Here is a 15841-nt window from a genome sequence, read left to right as displayed (position 1 = left end):
ATCATACAAAGTCACCTTTCAAGAATTCCTCCAAAGTTGCCAAGGGATTTTGGTAAATTACTATCTGTGATTATATGTGAATAAGAATAATGATAGCAATCTTTTTCACCAGTGAGTGCCTTGTGCTTATATCAGGATAGAATAATATTCTGGACACATTTGGTATCTTTATCTTATTTGTAAATATATAGTTTAAGGATAACTTCTCAGATGAATTAACTAGACTCTTTTACTTTAGCTTCTGTATTAAACTATGAAGATGATGTAATTAATTTTAAGAACATAGAATAGAGGGAAGAATTATCTTTACTCTGATTTTAATGTTTTTATGTTCCTGACTTTAAAGAGTTGAATTGAGGTAGGTAACAAGAGGAGTTACTTGAGTAGATGACCTCATCCTGTCTGCAAAATAAAGAAGCTGGATTGTGATTTTATTGAGAAGAAGGACTATTTTATGTGTCTTTGAATTCATGCGTTTTACTCTTTTAATGGAAAAGATGGGTGCGTTCATGAAAATGATAGGTGAATAACAAGTACCAAGGGTTCCCATTTATACTTACGTCATTAAAAAAAATATATAAAATATGGATTTGTGTGATTCTAATGTTTTCATTCCAAAGCTGGTCAAGCTTAGTAATAATGCCTTTAATGCCTTTAATGTGGTTACTAAGACATTTTTAGAAATTGTTCTTATTCTTTTAGATAATATTAATACATTTAAATTAAAAACCTAGAAAGAAAATTGAAATGTTCCATAATATTTGAATATTCCAAAATTAAAATATTCCATCTAAATAATCTAATTAATTTTTTTAAACAAAATTAAAGTAATAATTGCCTGTAGTAAAATTCAAATAATACAGAAAGGTATGAAAAGTTGTTCCCCCCATGTCCTTTAGTCCTTCTATGAAAAGATAATAAAGCTTCTTGCCTCTGATTCTTCCATAAGAAGGTAATGTATATGCCAGGCTATATGGATATGCTAAAACAGAAGTGTGTGTGTACACATCTACATTTTAAAATGCAAATGACAATTTATTTAGCCCTTATATTATGAAAAAGTGCGTATAAAACCACAAAATCATCCTTTCCTATGCTAAAGTTTTCTTTCTTTTGCCTAAAACTGATATATCATAGCGAAGTACACTCTGATTCTTAGTCCCCAGACTTTGAGAGAAGTTTATTAACTTTGCTTCCAGATTCAAAATGCAGAAGCTGGATTAAGACTTGAGCTATTTAAAATGAATTAATAGAAAAACTACCATCAGAAAAAAAAAAAAGAAAAACTACCATCAGGGCTGGATTTTCTTGCTATTTTTGTTTTTTAAGTTTTTATTGAATTTGTTACAACATTGCTTCTGTTTTATGTTTTGGTTTTTTGGCTGAAAGGCATGTAGGGTCTTACTTCCCCGACCAGGGATTGAACCCACACCCCCTGCATTGAAAGGTGAGGCTTAACCACTGGGCTGCCAGGAAGTCCCCAGGACTGAATTTTCTAATTCCAGGATGATGTATAGCCACTTTGTAGCCGAGTGTGTGTTCTGTTTAGATGATTGCAGACTTTTCCATATGTAACTGGGAAGGAAATGGTGAACAAATGATTTGTCAGCTGGCATCCACATTTGGACTGCAAGGAGATCAAACCAGTCAATCCTAAAGAAATCAACCCCGAATATTCATTGGAAGGACTGATGCTGAAGCTGAAGCTCCAATACTTTGGCCACCTGATGCGAAGAACTGACTCACTGCAAAAGTGCCTGATGCTGGTCTGAAGGCAGGAGAAGAGGAAGACAGAGGATGACATGGTTGGATGGCATCACCAACTAGATGGACATGGGTTTGAGCACATTCTGGAGGCTGGTGATAGACCTGGAAGCCTGGCATGCTGCAGTCCACAAGGTCGCAAAGAGTCGGACACAATTGAGTGACTGAACTGAACTGATCCTCATTAGGGGGCAAACGTTGGCATTTATCGACAGGGGGTGCCAGTTACCAATCTAGGAACTCCCCAACCCAGACTCCAGACTCTTGGTCAGAGGTGCTCTGTATCATCTCCTGGGGGACCCACAGGATAGGACTGTGAGACCAACCTGTGACCTCACTGCTTTTTCCATTCAAACTTTGAAGTAAGAATCTTAACATAGCTAACAGCCTTGAGCAATCAAAACACCCACATCATTTATTTTTTAATTTTTTGGCCATGCAGAATGGCTTGTGGTATCTTAGTTCTCTGACTGGGGATCGAACCTGGGCCCTTGGCAGTGAAAGCACGGAGTCCTAATCACTGGACTGCCAGGGAATTCCCGCACATCATTCTTTTTGTTTTTTCTATTTTTTTCTTCACACATCATTCTTAACAGATGCTTTATTCCACACTTGGCCTTGAGTCAAGAATGGCTTTTAAAGGAAAAAAAGTTTTTTTTCCACACTGAAGTAATCAAAGAGTGTTGGATGGTCATAGTCAAATAATATGTGCTCTTTTGGCAAATACAATAGATGGTCAGAGTGTCTAACATTACAAGCATCTCATCATTATAAAGCTAATTTGGTGACCCAATTCTGAATTGTTTCACAATGTCAACATTGTGAACATCATAAAGCTGTTTCATGTAGCCCATGTGCCTCTGTTGGGTAAAAGGAGAGTGATCCTCTAATAGCAAGGCAGGGCTGTGTCTGAAAAGTTGAAAGCCTTTGCTCAGAAAGTGTCATTTCATCTAAAATTTTGTCAGCTCCTCTCGTCCCCAGAGCTTATAAAGTTAAGGAGTGAGACTGGCTGTAATCTCAAGGTTTTAATTGAATGAACAGAATCAGTATAATCTCAGAGAGCCGTTGACAGATACGGAATTTCTCTTTTCAGTTCTTGTTACTTCCAGCAAAAGTTAAGGAATTCCCTGGCAGTACTAACCCACATGAAATCAAATTGGAGACCTTCAGCTTTACTTCAGAAACACCACCCAGCAAATGTATTGGGCAATAGCTGAGATATTGCAAGCTAACAATCATATCATTATTTCTGCACCTACTGAAAGAAGTCTGCAGACGTCAAAGCCAGGCTTTAATAACTGTTGAAGGTCGAAGAGGGGCCAGTGTGTATTATGTTTGTCTAAATTACCCTTTCAGTTTAATAGTGTGCAACTGATGTGAGTAAACACACAACTCTATCCATTACTAGGACAGAGATCTGCCTGCCTCACTGGTTTCCAGAAAGAGTTCTGAGAAACCAGTTAGGGACCATGATTTTGAAGTCTGTCTCATTTTTTTCTTTTTCCCCCGGGGAGGGGGTGAAGTTAAAAAGGATAGTTTTGTTACTTTGCGAGGCATAAGAGGAAACAGATGGGCTCCTGCCTGGGTGTCCCCCACCCCAGAGGATTTGATGAGGGATTTTGTAACAATGTTCAAAGGCAGGGTCTGTGACAAGTCTCTGGTGTGTGCAGGGCTGGCACTCCCTTAATCTTGTCTCAGGTGGCTGACCTCCTAATCTATTTTTTTTTCCTTATAAAATATAGACTGTTGTTGTTTAGTCGCTAAGTTGTGTCTGACTCTTTTGTGACCCCATGGACTGCAGCCTGCCAGGCTCCTCTGTCCATGGGATTTCTCAGGCAAGGATACTAGAGTGGGGGACTTCCCTGGTGATCAGGTGGTTGGGAATCTGCCTGCCAGTGCAGGGGACACTGGTTCAACCCCTGGTCCGGGAAGATTCCAGTGCAGCAGAGCCACTAAGCCTGTGTATGCCACAGCTACTGAGCCTGCCCTCTAAAGCCCGTGTTCTGCAACAAGAGAAACCACTGCAGTGAGAAGGCCGAGCACTGAAGCTAGAGTAGCCCCGACTTGTTGCAATTAGAGAAAGTTCGAGCACAGCAATGAAGACCCACTGCAGCCAAAAATAAATAAATAAAATTTAATAAATAAATAAAGAATACTGGAATGGGCCACTTCCTTCTCCAGGGGATCTTCCCCACCCAGGGGTCAAACCCACACCTGCATTGCAGGCAGTTTCTTTACCACTGAGCCACCAGGGAAACCCAAAATGTAGTTCTAAAATTTTTCTTAACAAAATAGAAGTAACTATCAAGATATAATAATTCATACTATCATATAAATTTATGAAAAAAATAATGGATATTATATTGAATCAGTATATGTGATCCTGATCCCAAATACTTAAAAAAAATTCTTCAGTGACAGAAGAGGAGGCTGTCCACTGCAGCTGTGTAGCTGTCCAGAGGCTTTGGGCTGGGAGGGTGTTTCAGCCCAGCACCTCACCAGGAAGTCATAAGGTTCAAAGGTGAACTCATGGCAATTCAGTGTGGGGACTAACTAAAAGTTTATTTTCAACTGTAGTTATTTAGTGGATCACTATGGATTTGCTTCAAGTTTTCTGGATATCAGAGCTTTGTTAAAGAGTTTTTTTTTTTTTGGAGGGGTAAAAACACTGCTTTTATCTAAGTACTTGTGACACAGTGACTGCTTTGGTAATAATCATAGGAAAGAATTCCTTTACCATTAAAATTTTTTTCTTAGTAAAAAATGGATATATGTTCATATTAGAAACTTCAGAAAATATAAACTTTAAAAGGAGGAAATCTAAACATTACACATAATTCGGTCAAAAATCATGTTGATGTACCTGAGGGATTACTATCTTTTTTAGTGTTGCAATAGCAAACTAGCCAAGGCACAACTATTAATAGAACTTTGTCTACTGAACCACTGAGCATAGTACTTCTGAATTTTCCTCATTGGAATCTATTGGAGATAGTAGGTTACAGAGAATGTTTCAATAACACTTGCTAAAAAAAAAAAAAAGAACAAAAAAACAAAATAAGGAAAAGAAAAACAAATCAATAACACTTGCTATATTAGTAAATATTTATTAGTGTTATAGAGCAATTATGCCCAGGCATATTAGCACTTAGCTGGCTACAATTTATGAGAACTAATTTTCTGATATCTTAGAAACACTGAAACTAAAGTTTTTATTTGAAGTTATTTTTTAATGCTTTCTAATTGTTGACCAAATGTTAGCAAAAAGATTGTTAAGCCCTTTAGAGCAGGGAAAGTACTTTACAGAGCTTAGTACAAATTTCACATTCTGAATACTTGTTGATGCTATTTATTAATAAATGCTCTTTATTCTTATATAATCATGATAATTTCCTCAGAACTGACTATAATTGGCTATAGGAAAAATACGGCCAAAATTTTTATAAAATTGTTTTGTACTGCTGGTTCAATATTAACAATTTTGATGGAATGTTACTAGAAATAAAGTGTTGGAAAGTTTCTCTATGTGAATTTTTGTTATAGAAACATATTACTTTTGACTTGCGTCCTTGAGAAAGAAAAACATTTTTAAAATCACACATTCCATCAAAGGTAAGGAGTGTAACAGGGAAATATGGGTGACTTTAGACATCTTGTGATCATTTGTTTAATTACACACTTAAAAGAGATTGCTGTGTAGGTTTGAAAGGCTAACATGCAATGTGTTCCTTTTCACATTGAACACTATCATAATTTTCCTTAAGTGTGGGAAGAAGACTCAAAATCCCAACCCAGCCACTAACAAATCAATCAACTTGGATACCAGCATTTTACTTCCAGTTTTTTCATTGCAGAGTTAGAATCTGAAGTCATGACTTATCTATAAGGATGCCCCTTGGACCCTTATTGGTCAATTTTATTTGATTTCCTGCCTACAGTGATTGGCTTAGGAATTGGTCCTTATCCTGGGCTGGACCAATCAGAAGCTTCTCAGACTTTCCTGCCTGCCTTTCTGCTGGGATTGGTACCTTGGTAGTCTCTACATTGAGCCAGCAGCATCTTCCCCTTGAGACAGATGGAGCCGGGAGATTTTTGGAACACACATATCTAAAGTCAGCTGTACTCTGGATTTCTCTGTTACATGATCCTATGAATTCCTCTTTTTTTCCTTTTTATACACGTTTGAGTTGGGTTTCTGTCACATACAAAGTCTTAATATTAAAAGCAGAAAGAAATGTCTTATACATAAGTTGGAGAAAATATTAAATACAAGAGCAGAAATTAATGCTAAAGATAAGACTAAACAAAAAATGATTCTTTAAATAGATTCATAAAATGGGTAAACTTCTGGACAAGGCTGATTTAAAAAATAGCACAAATAAACTATTAGATGAAAAGAAGGCATTGAATACAGATGCAAGAGATTAAAAGGTGAAATTTAGATGAAGTGTGCAAATTCTATAACAAGGTAAATGACCAAAACTGACTGAAGACTAGAAAATCTGAATGTTCCTGTTACCATTAAAGAAATTGAATCAGTAGTTTAAAATTTTTCCCAAAGAAAATATCAAGCTCCAGCAGTTTTATAGGTAAACTCCATCACACATTCAAGGATATTTACGATGAACTCTTACATAAAAGAAGCAAGCCAGTTTCACGGATGAACATAACTGTAGAGATCCTAAACAAAATACCTCATTCTGAATTTGAGTGTATGAAATATGTTATAAATATGTATGTTGAACAAGGTGAATTTATCTAGGAATGAGAGTTGGTTCTATACTATAAAAAACTCATTACTATGGGTGTATTTTACCATTATTAGCAAACTGAGAAAAATATGATGATCTCACTGTAGTTGTTTCTAAGTTGTGTCTGACTCTTGTGACCTCATGGACTGTAGCCCACCAAGCTACTCTGTCCTAGGCAAGAATACTGGTGGTGGTTGTTCAGTCGCTCAGTCATGTCCAACTCTGCGACCCCATGGACTGCAGCATGCCAAGCTTCCCTGTCCTTCACTATTTCCCAGAGTTTGCGCAAATTCATGTCCACTGAGCCACTGATGTCATCTAACAATCTCGTCCTCTGTTGTCCTCTTCTCCTCCTGCCTTCAATCTTTCCCAGCATCAGGGTCTTTTCCAGAGTTGGCTCTTTGCATCAGGTGGCCAAAGTATTGGAGTTTCAGGTTCATTATCAATCCTTGAATGACTATTCCTGGTTGATTTCTTTTAGGATTGATTGGTTTCATCTCTAGTCTTCTCCAGCACCACAGTTTGAAAGCATCAATTCTTCGGGCTCAGCCTTCTTTATAGTCCAACTCTCACATCTGTACATGACTACCGTACATGACTACTACCATAGCTTTGACTATACAAACCTTTGTCGGCAAAGTGATGTCTTTGCTTTTTAATATGCCGTCTAAATTTGTCATGGCATTCCTTCCAAGGAGCAAGCGTCTTTTAATTTCCTGGCTGCAGTCACCATCCACAGTGATTTTGGAGCCCAAGAAAACAAAATCTGTCATGGTTTCCACTTTTTCCCCTTTTATTTGTCATGAAGTGATGGGACTAGAGGCCATGATCTTAAGTTTTTTTCTTCTTCTTAATGTTGAATAGTCCTTACGACATTACTTTGAGAAGGTGCAATTATTATCTTTCAGGAAACTGAGACTTAAAAGAGGTTAAGTAATTAGCTGAAGGTCATAGAGCTAATAAGTGGTAGATCCGGGCCTTGAAGCCTGCTGGAATTACTCCAAAGTCTGTGGTCTTAAAACTGCTCTTCAGAAGTGCTTCTAACATTATCTTTTGGTGACCAAACTTTACAAATTAGCAAGACATTTCTAAAACAACTTGAAACAAATAGGTATGTAAAATGTTACATGTGTAAGTAAGAATGTTACAGCACACTGATATGGTAATTTTGTAAACATGGAATTGTTTGGACAATGGTTAAACTCACCTAAGGTATATCTACATAAAAGAAGTCTGCAACAGCTTTAAAAATGAGGTAGATCAATATGTATCTATATGGAAAACCTTCAAGACAAGCAGAAAGCAATCTGTAGAATAATATATACAGTAAAGCTCCATTTATATAAATAAGTCAAAACCAAACTAGAAGACCAAATATGTAATGGATAGAAAACTATCTGCTGGTTACACTCACTCAGAATCCTCAGCAGTGGTTGTCTTTGGGGAGGTGAGTGAAATAGACAGTGAGTGAAGGGAACTTTTACTTCTTAAATCTATAAAATTCTGTATTGGAATTTATTCTACAACAAGGAGGTATTCATGTAGTAGTTTCTATGTGAAAAGACTTCAAAGAACAAACATAAAATGGTTATACAGAGCCTTTACAACAGTGTAAAAATGTAAAGTCAGAAGTAAACTTTGAGAAAAAATATTTGAGAGTTTAAACTTAATAGTTTCTTCACCTTTATTTAGGTAATGTAATTTAATATCTAAATTAAACTGTTAAAAAATCAGTGAATGGAATAACACCAAGGAAAATCTGCATGCTATTTTATTTCCACTAGAAAAATATTATCTATATAAAATTTGGTCCAGTTTCTTCTCCTTTATCTCTGCCATTCAAATTTAAATGCTTTAATTTTATTCCAGTAAAAATCACATATCTGACATAATAAAATACTTCACATCATTAAATTAATAGGGTTTAGTTGAATTAGGTGTGCTCTTTCTTATTTCTCAGGAATAGTAGCTCATCTTTCCTACATGTTATTTCCTTCTACTTTTATTCTTCTGAGTTAACTAATTAAGGCATGTCTGTTTTCCCACATCCAGCAATACAACTGTTATAGAAGTGTAGTTTATAACATTAGTAACTAGATTCATCATTAATCTTCAATTCATGTTCAGTTCTCCTTATTATGTGGTATTTCCATAATATCTCCAGATACTTCAACCTTACCCTTTCCAACAAAGATTAAGCCATTAAGTTTAAAAATACTATTAAATTTCCAAACTAAATAACACTTGGCCCACTTAGAGGGACGCTGTCGTGAGAGGTCCTTGCACAGCTATTGCTTCGATCTCAACACGGCCTCCCTGTTGGGAAAATAACAGATTAAGAGGGCACCATAATACCTACTGAAAACATATGCATTTTTAACATTAAACTTTTCAAAGAAGGAAAGGAGGGGGCACATTGACCAAGAATCACTAAGAAGAGGCTAGGCTACTGTGCTCAGCACGTATATTTATGTTAGCTCATGTGACTCCCCTAGCAGCTCTGTTATCAGAGTTCTCTCAGTGCAGAGGATGAGACACTGAAGCTTAGAAAGGTTATTTAACCCATCCCAGAACACAAAGCCAAGTGGCAGAGGTTCAAACCCATGTCTTATGCCAAGTTCAGAGCTCCTTCTATCTCATTCTGTATCTTAATAAATTTGATGATACTGATCATTCCAAGTAACAGACAAAGCAACAAAAATACCATTCACAGAAGCTAAATTTCTTTGGTGGAAAATTTCCAATAGAAGTCCATGAGAATTGCTTTTTTATAAGTAGAAATATCGTACTGCTAAGGGGCATAGGAAGTGCTTCTAGTTCAATTAGAAAACCAAAGTAAGAACAGTGAGAAATCTATGAGCCATTGTTTTTCAGATGATTTTTTCTAATGGAAAGTCTAGTGTTTTTTGTTGTGGGCCAAGCCATGCAGCTTGTGGGATCTTAGTTCCCCAACCAATGATCAAACCCAGGCCCTCAGAAGTGAAAGCACGGAGTCCCAACCACTGGACTGCCAGGGCATTTCCTAAATTTTTTATTATATGATAGAAAATTAAAATTTTAACTGTAGACTCACAGACCTGGCTCAATTTATAGTCATTAAGTAACAGCAAAATAATACAGCTGCTGTTTTACTTCTCTTAAGTAAAATGATTCTGTTGTATTCACATTCATGTGTGGCCTTGATTTAAAAAAAAAAAAAGATTTATTTATTATATTTAGCTGTGCTGAGTCTTCACTGCTGCAAGGGCTATTCTCTAGTAGTGACGTGTATGGGCTGCTCTCTAGTTGCGGTGTACGGGCTTCTCATGGCGGTGGTTTCTCTTGTTGTGCAGCATAGTATCTAGGCACGCAGGCTCAGTAGTTTTGGCACACGGGCATAGCTGCCCCGTGGCATGTAGGATCTTCCCAGACCAGCGACTGAACACATGTGCCCTGCACTGGCCAGTGGACTCTTACCATTAGGTCACCAGGGAAGCTTGTGGCCTTGATCTTTAATTTTCTTAATTTTTAAGACAAATGTGTACTTACTTTGGGCAAAGCAGCAACCTGGTAAGCAGCTCTCGCAGGAAAACTACTCTGAAAATCTAATTTAAAAGAATTTCATTTTAGTTTTTTCAGATACTATATTATAATTCAACACTGCAGGATCAAGAATCTGGTAAGTGATCCAGATCTATGTCAGTTCTTAGATACAAGCAACATTGGAAAAAAGAAGCTCATGTTCATATTTGTTTGACAAAATACTTTGCCCTGAGTCCCATGATACTTAATATTCTTAAAAATATCTTAGCTTTCTGGGAAAAAAATGAAAATATATACTCTGCAGAATCTGTTCTAACATGCATGCTTACATGCTGTATTAACTCATTTAAAATTCCAACCTTACAAGATGTTATCCACATTTAGGATATGAGGAAACCAAGGCACAGAAATATTAACTAACCAGTTAATGGTTCTGACAGAGGACAGATCGTGGCTGGACCTCATCACAGCAATAATAAATGCAGTCATGTGTTGAAAAATGATTAGGAGAGTACAGAAAACCTGAGGAGGATGTAATAAAATTAAGCTTAAGGAAAAAGGATTTGTCTGGTTGCAGTATGTTTTTCTAGGGAATGCAATAGAAATGTCTTGGATCTTTTTCATGGGGACACACTTCATGTTTCTAATCAGCTATTCATTCTTTTAGGACAGGATCTATGACCATTTCTTTAACCTCGCCCAACATTCTTAATGTATTGTTGTTGTTTAGTTGCTAAGTCGTGACCCCATGGACTGTAGCTCACCAGGCTCCTCTGTCCATGGGATTTCCCAGGCAAGAATACTGGAGTGGGCTGCCATTTCCTTCTCTAGAGGATCTTCCCGACCCAGAGATCAAACCCACCTCTCCTGCATTTGTAGGCGGATTCTTTACCACTGAGCCACCAGGAAAGCCCTTCTTAGTTTATAATGGACACTTATTGAGGTTAATATGTACCTTTTTAAAATGTTTGTTTATTTGGCTATGTTGGGTTTATAGTTGCCCTTCAGCATGTGGGATCTTCTGGGACCAGGGACTGAACTCGCATCCCCTGCACTGCAACGTGGGTTCTTTTCTGCTGGGCCATCAGGGGGGTCCAATAGACACACTTCTCTTTAAAACGGAAAACAGTAACAAAGCCAGATAACTTACATTGTTTGTAGACATCGTTGACAGTACTGAAGTCATTTATGTCAGCCAGCAAAACAGTTGCTTTTACCACTAGGAGATATATACATTGTCATTAGGCTTGTTTAGTTATTTGGTCTAATCCAAAACATTACTTAGAAAAATGGTAGTGATGAAATAAAATTCACATTTTAAGGCAAGACAAGAAAAATGTTAACATAAAATTTCTTTTCTCTGCCCATTTAGTCCTGCCTCCCCTCTAGTGTGCACTGGGTGTCTTCATAGAGCATTAGCCAGACCACTTCAACAACAGAAATACTTGTTCAACCATAAAGTTCAATTCTTCTTGTGCTGGTGCCAGCCATGCAACTCCCTAGAACATAACTTACTTAAGAGTTTATTCATGTCACTAGCTATATTACCTGTGTTTTATTTTGCAAGATTATTGTTTCTTGCATTATCAAATGTGACTGAGTCTCCAATAAAAATAACTAGATGACTTGAAATTATTGACCTAAAATACAGTTTTTCAAGATCGATGATTATAATAGTTGTACTCTAGATATGGGAAGCAGCAAGAAGAGAGAATCGTTTCCTGGCGTCTGGCTACTATTAACAGAGCTTTAGTCCACTAACAGCACACTGAGTGACATATCAACGAAGTCTTCGCCCGACCTGGCAATGAGCATTTTTAGCCCTGTGGGACAAACTGGTCATGAAATACCTCCCAGACTTTGAAATTAAGATCAAAAGGGAGCATCCAGTTCTACAAGAATCAAGTCATTAGCCACTGTAGTCGCTGACCTACAAAACATCCTAAAAGGAATTCAGGAAGATCAGGATAAGGCACTTCGTGCTTTAGGGAAATTGGCAGAACCGGCCCCCAGATAGATATTTTCAGGAGAAAATGTTATGAATCTAGTTTTATATATGTTCCCATACCTAGCACTAAAACCATTAACTTAGCTATCTGTTCCTCATGAATAGCACTAACCTTCTGCCAAGATGTGTGCCAAGTCATGTATACGCTGGCCTCTCCCCTTACCTCTTCAGAATAGTCCTCAGAGCTTTCTGCAAGACTGTCTGCCAGGTATCATCCTCAGGCTGGGTCAAATAAAATGTTCCATTTTTTTCTTAGATTGACTACTGATTAATTTTTTACTGATATTGTGTATATGGCTCTAGATCGACTACTGATTAATTTTTCATTGGTATCGTGTCTATGGGACTGAAATTCAGCCAGCTTCAAAGAACAAAAGATATGGCAGGACAAATTATCAGATGCCATGTGTTCTTTAAAAAGACCAAAAGATTATCAAACAGAAATGTGAAGTAATTTGAAGTTGCTCACCATTTGTGAAGTCACAGCCTGCTGCTTTCAGAATCTCACCGATGTTTTTAAGAGCCTGTGAACCAAGGCAAGAAAGCCCTTAGGCACTAATGCTACAAGGAAGATTTAACTCAATTCAGTTAACCATCTTTTACTAATACTTCCTATGTTGCAGAGAAATCTTCCTTTTCTAGGAATTTCACTCTTCATAAGCCACCTCTATACAAGTAAACTGCCTCTTGGCTTTCTTTGATGGAATGAGTCTTTCTGAAATATAGTGAGAATTTGTCTCTTTTTGTGAGGAGAAAGACTGACGTCTCTTCCTCAATGCTAGAATTGTGAAATTCTCAACCAATGTCAACTAAGATAAAACAGAAGTAACTACTGGGGCTCCTAATTCTGTATCACTTTCAGGAAAAGTATGAGCTAGTAAGCATTAAAACCTGTTTTCTTTGAAGCAATATTTTTAAAGAGGTTCTTTCCTTTTTCTTAAAAAACAATTATTAGTAAATTTTGTGTGCGTTTGACACTTTGGTCTTTGGAAAAACATTAGTTTTTCACTCTGTCCTTAATTGATTGTTTTTCCAATTCAGTCTTCCACTTTGACTGGTCACATTATCATAGTTTATGATTTTAAAAAATTTAATCTTCTAAATGGGTTATACATGGATATGGCAAAAAATTCAAAAGCTACAAAAAACACACACAGTGAAAAGATGTCTTTCACCCTTACTCCCCCTCCCGAGTTTCCTTCAACAAAGGCAGCCACTAGAAAACTGTTTCTAGTTTCTTGTGTATCCTTCCAGAGACAGCCAATACCTATACCAGCATAAATGTATATATCCTTAGACAGACAGACACAGGCAGAGACAAACACACACACATGGTAGCTTATTGTGCAAGATGTTCTGTATCTTGGTTTTATTATATAACAATTCATCTGGAAGATATTTCCATATTAATTTAGCTGTACAGATCTAGCAGGATTTCTTTAGCTAGTTCCTCATGATGTACATTTTAGGTTATTTTCTACCTTTGGACATCACAAATGACTCAGTGAATGTACTAAATGATAATTTAATTCTATTTATTGGATTAGAATTACACCCCCATCCTTATTAATATTTTAGGAAATATACTGCATACTGCATGTAACCTTTGATATTTCTCTCTTTCTAACAAACACTGATTTTTACTTCTGTGGTGGTGGATTATTTTTGCAGGTCATTGGCTCTAAAAAAATTTCCCAACTCATGTGGAAGTGGCAAGATGTTTTCACAATTCACAGTTGCTTTCACAATTTCCCTCCCATTTCACTGAAATATAACAGATAAAACATTGCATTAGTTTTAGGTAAATAACATGATGATTTAATACATATATGTATTGTGAAATGATTACCACAGTAAATTTGGTTAATACCCAATAAGTCACCTTGGCAAGTAAAATCTTTTTTTTTTTAGGTTGTTAAATGATTCATCAAATTTCCAACTTTCTATTGACATAAAACTGTCTTAAGTCAACCAATAACTTAAAAAGCATCTATCTGATAATCTCTATAAAACAAATCAGCCAAATGCATTCTTAATATTTCTCAATATGATGAAAAAGAAGTATAAAAGGGAACTTCAAATATGGAAAATGACTCACTTGTTTAGCCTCTTCTGCCACCCCTCCTGGCACAAGCTGTCCACTTGCAGGGTCCATGCCTAGCTGTCCTGAAATGTAAATGGTCCTGTCGACTAACACAGCCTGACTGCAAAGAACAGAAATCCAATAGATGTAAAATATAAAATGTAAAACTCAATGCTAAGAGATTTCTTTGCTAAGATACAAAAAGTACAAAATATAAAATAAAAAATTGGTAACTGGACTTCATGGAAATTAAAATCTTTTGCTTATTGAAAGACATTTTTAAGAAAATGGAAACCCAAGTCACAAATTGGGAGAAAATATTTGTGAAACACTTATTTAACAATGGATTTGTATTCAGAATATATAAAGAACTCTTATATAATTCAATAATATAAAGACAAACAACCCAGCAAAATATTGGGCAAATGATCTGAACAGACACCTCATAAAAGAAGACATACGAAGAGTGAAGGAGTAATGCAAACCAAAGCCACTCTACACTACACACAGTAAGACATGACTGATAATAAGTATGGATGAGGATGTGGAGAAAATGGGACCCTCATACTTTGTTGGTGGTTATGCAAAATAGTACACACACTTTGGAAAGTAGTTGGGAGTTTCTTAAACACTAAACAGGGAATTCTCTGGGTCCAGTAGTTAGGACTTGGCACTTTCCCTCCAGTGGCTGGGTTCAATTCGTGGTCAGGGAACTAAGATCCCATAACCAACAAAAGAAAGCACAGCCAAGCACTCAAGAAAATAAGTAATTAGACAAGGTTAATCATTGCTGAAGGGTCAAGAAGGATACACAGTTTACTTTAACTGATCATTTTTGTAGTGAGGAAACTAAATATCAGAATTTGTAACAAAATCACAGGGAAGAGCATAAGCTACACTGAGACCTGAAAGAGAGCCAAACAAATCAACTTTAAAGGCAATTAATTCTCAGATAAAAAGTCCCACCATTGTTTCTAAACATAAAACCTACCATTTTAACCATTTTTTTCCCCCATTTTAGCCATTTTAAGTACACATTTCAATGGCATTAAATGTTTAAAAAAATTTTTATAAAGAAACCTTAACTTTAAATTTAGAAGTAAAATCTGTTTTACCCCATTTCACGGTTATTCAGAAAATATTCTCATTTGTAATGTCCTAGTTCCCTACATTTTGTTCTCCAGCACGCTCCCAACTTTCCCCTTTTATTTCATGACGTCTCCCCTCACATCTTTTTTCCTTTATAACTTTAAATACAACTGGTAATTTTATAATTTTATAACACAATTGGTATTGAGTCTCTCGGTGCGTTGCCTGCTATGGTTCAGTCCCAGTGGGCACAGTGAACCCCGAGGTCCGCAGCAGCTCTGACTCGGACTAGCCCAAGCCCCAAACCCCCACCCTACACGCCCTGTGTCCCCGCTCCGGGGTCGCGACCCCAGACGCCTCGAGTCCTTCTCGGCTCCCACAGCCCTCCTGTACCTGTAGGGACCAATGGCCGCGGGGGCCTTCGCGGTGCTGATCACCCTTCTGACCAAAGACGACATGGCTAACCCTTTTCCCTTGCTCCCCTCGGAAACAACTACGCAGAACACAAGTCTCGCTTGCGCCTAATCTGACTGACCAGCCGGGGCCAGAATCTCTGCTTTAAAGCGTCGCCGGGGGCTCGCTCGGCATTCTGGGAGTTGTAGTCTCCGTGCGACTCCGGGCCAC

General features: G+C 37.2%; 1 protein-coding gene across 3 annotated transcripts; it reads right to left on the bottom strand.

The window, feature by feature from the left end:
* Positions 1–1350: 1350 nt before the first annotated feature.
* On the bottom strand, positions 1351–15810 carry RIDA (reactive intermediate imine deaminase A homolog). Of its 3 annotated transcripts, none has more exons than XM_061123695.1 (6): positions 15611–15809; positions 14144–14249; positions 12515–12569; positions 11188–11256; positions 10044–10099; positions 1351–1575 (listed from the first exon to the last, which is right to left on the bottom strand). In XM_061123695.1, exons 1-6 carry the CDS (start codon positions 15673–15675, stop codon positions 1546–1548), a joined length of 381 nt encoding a protein of 126 aa, XP_060979678.1. In that variant the 5' UTR covers positions 15676–15809; the 3' UTR covers positions 1351–1545. The 3 variants fall into 3 exon arrangements, with proteins under 3 accessions (XP_060979678.1, XP_060979675.1, XP_060979676.1); XM_061123692.1 differs by lacking the exon at positions 1351–1575 and adding an exon at positions 8182–8831 and having other exon boundaries at positions 15611–15806; XM_061123693.1 differs by lacking the exons at positions 1351–1575; positions 10044–10099 and adding an exon at positions 10447–10559 and having other exon boundaries at positions 15611–15810.
* Positions 15811–15841: the final 31 nt, after the last annotated feature.

The sequence above is a fragment of the Dama dama genome, chromosome 21 (genome assembly GCF_033118175.1).
Source record: "Dama dama isolate Ldn47 chromosome 21, ASM3311817v1, whole genome shotgun sequence".
NCBI classification, from domain to species: Eukaryota; Metazoa; Chordata; class Mammalia; order Artiodactyla; family Cervidae; genus Dama; species Dama dama.
This window is presented reverse-complemented; position numbering and strand designations above follow the sequence as displayed.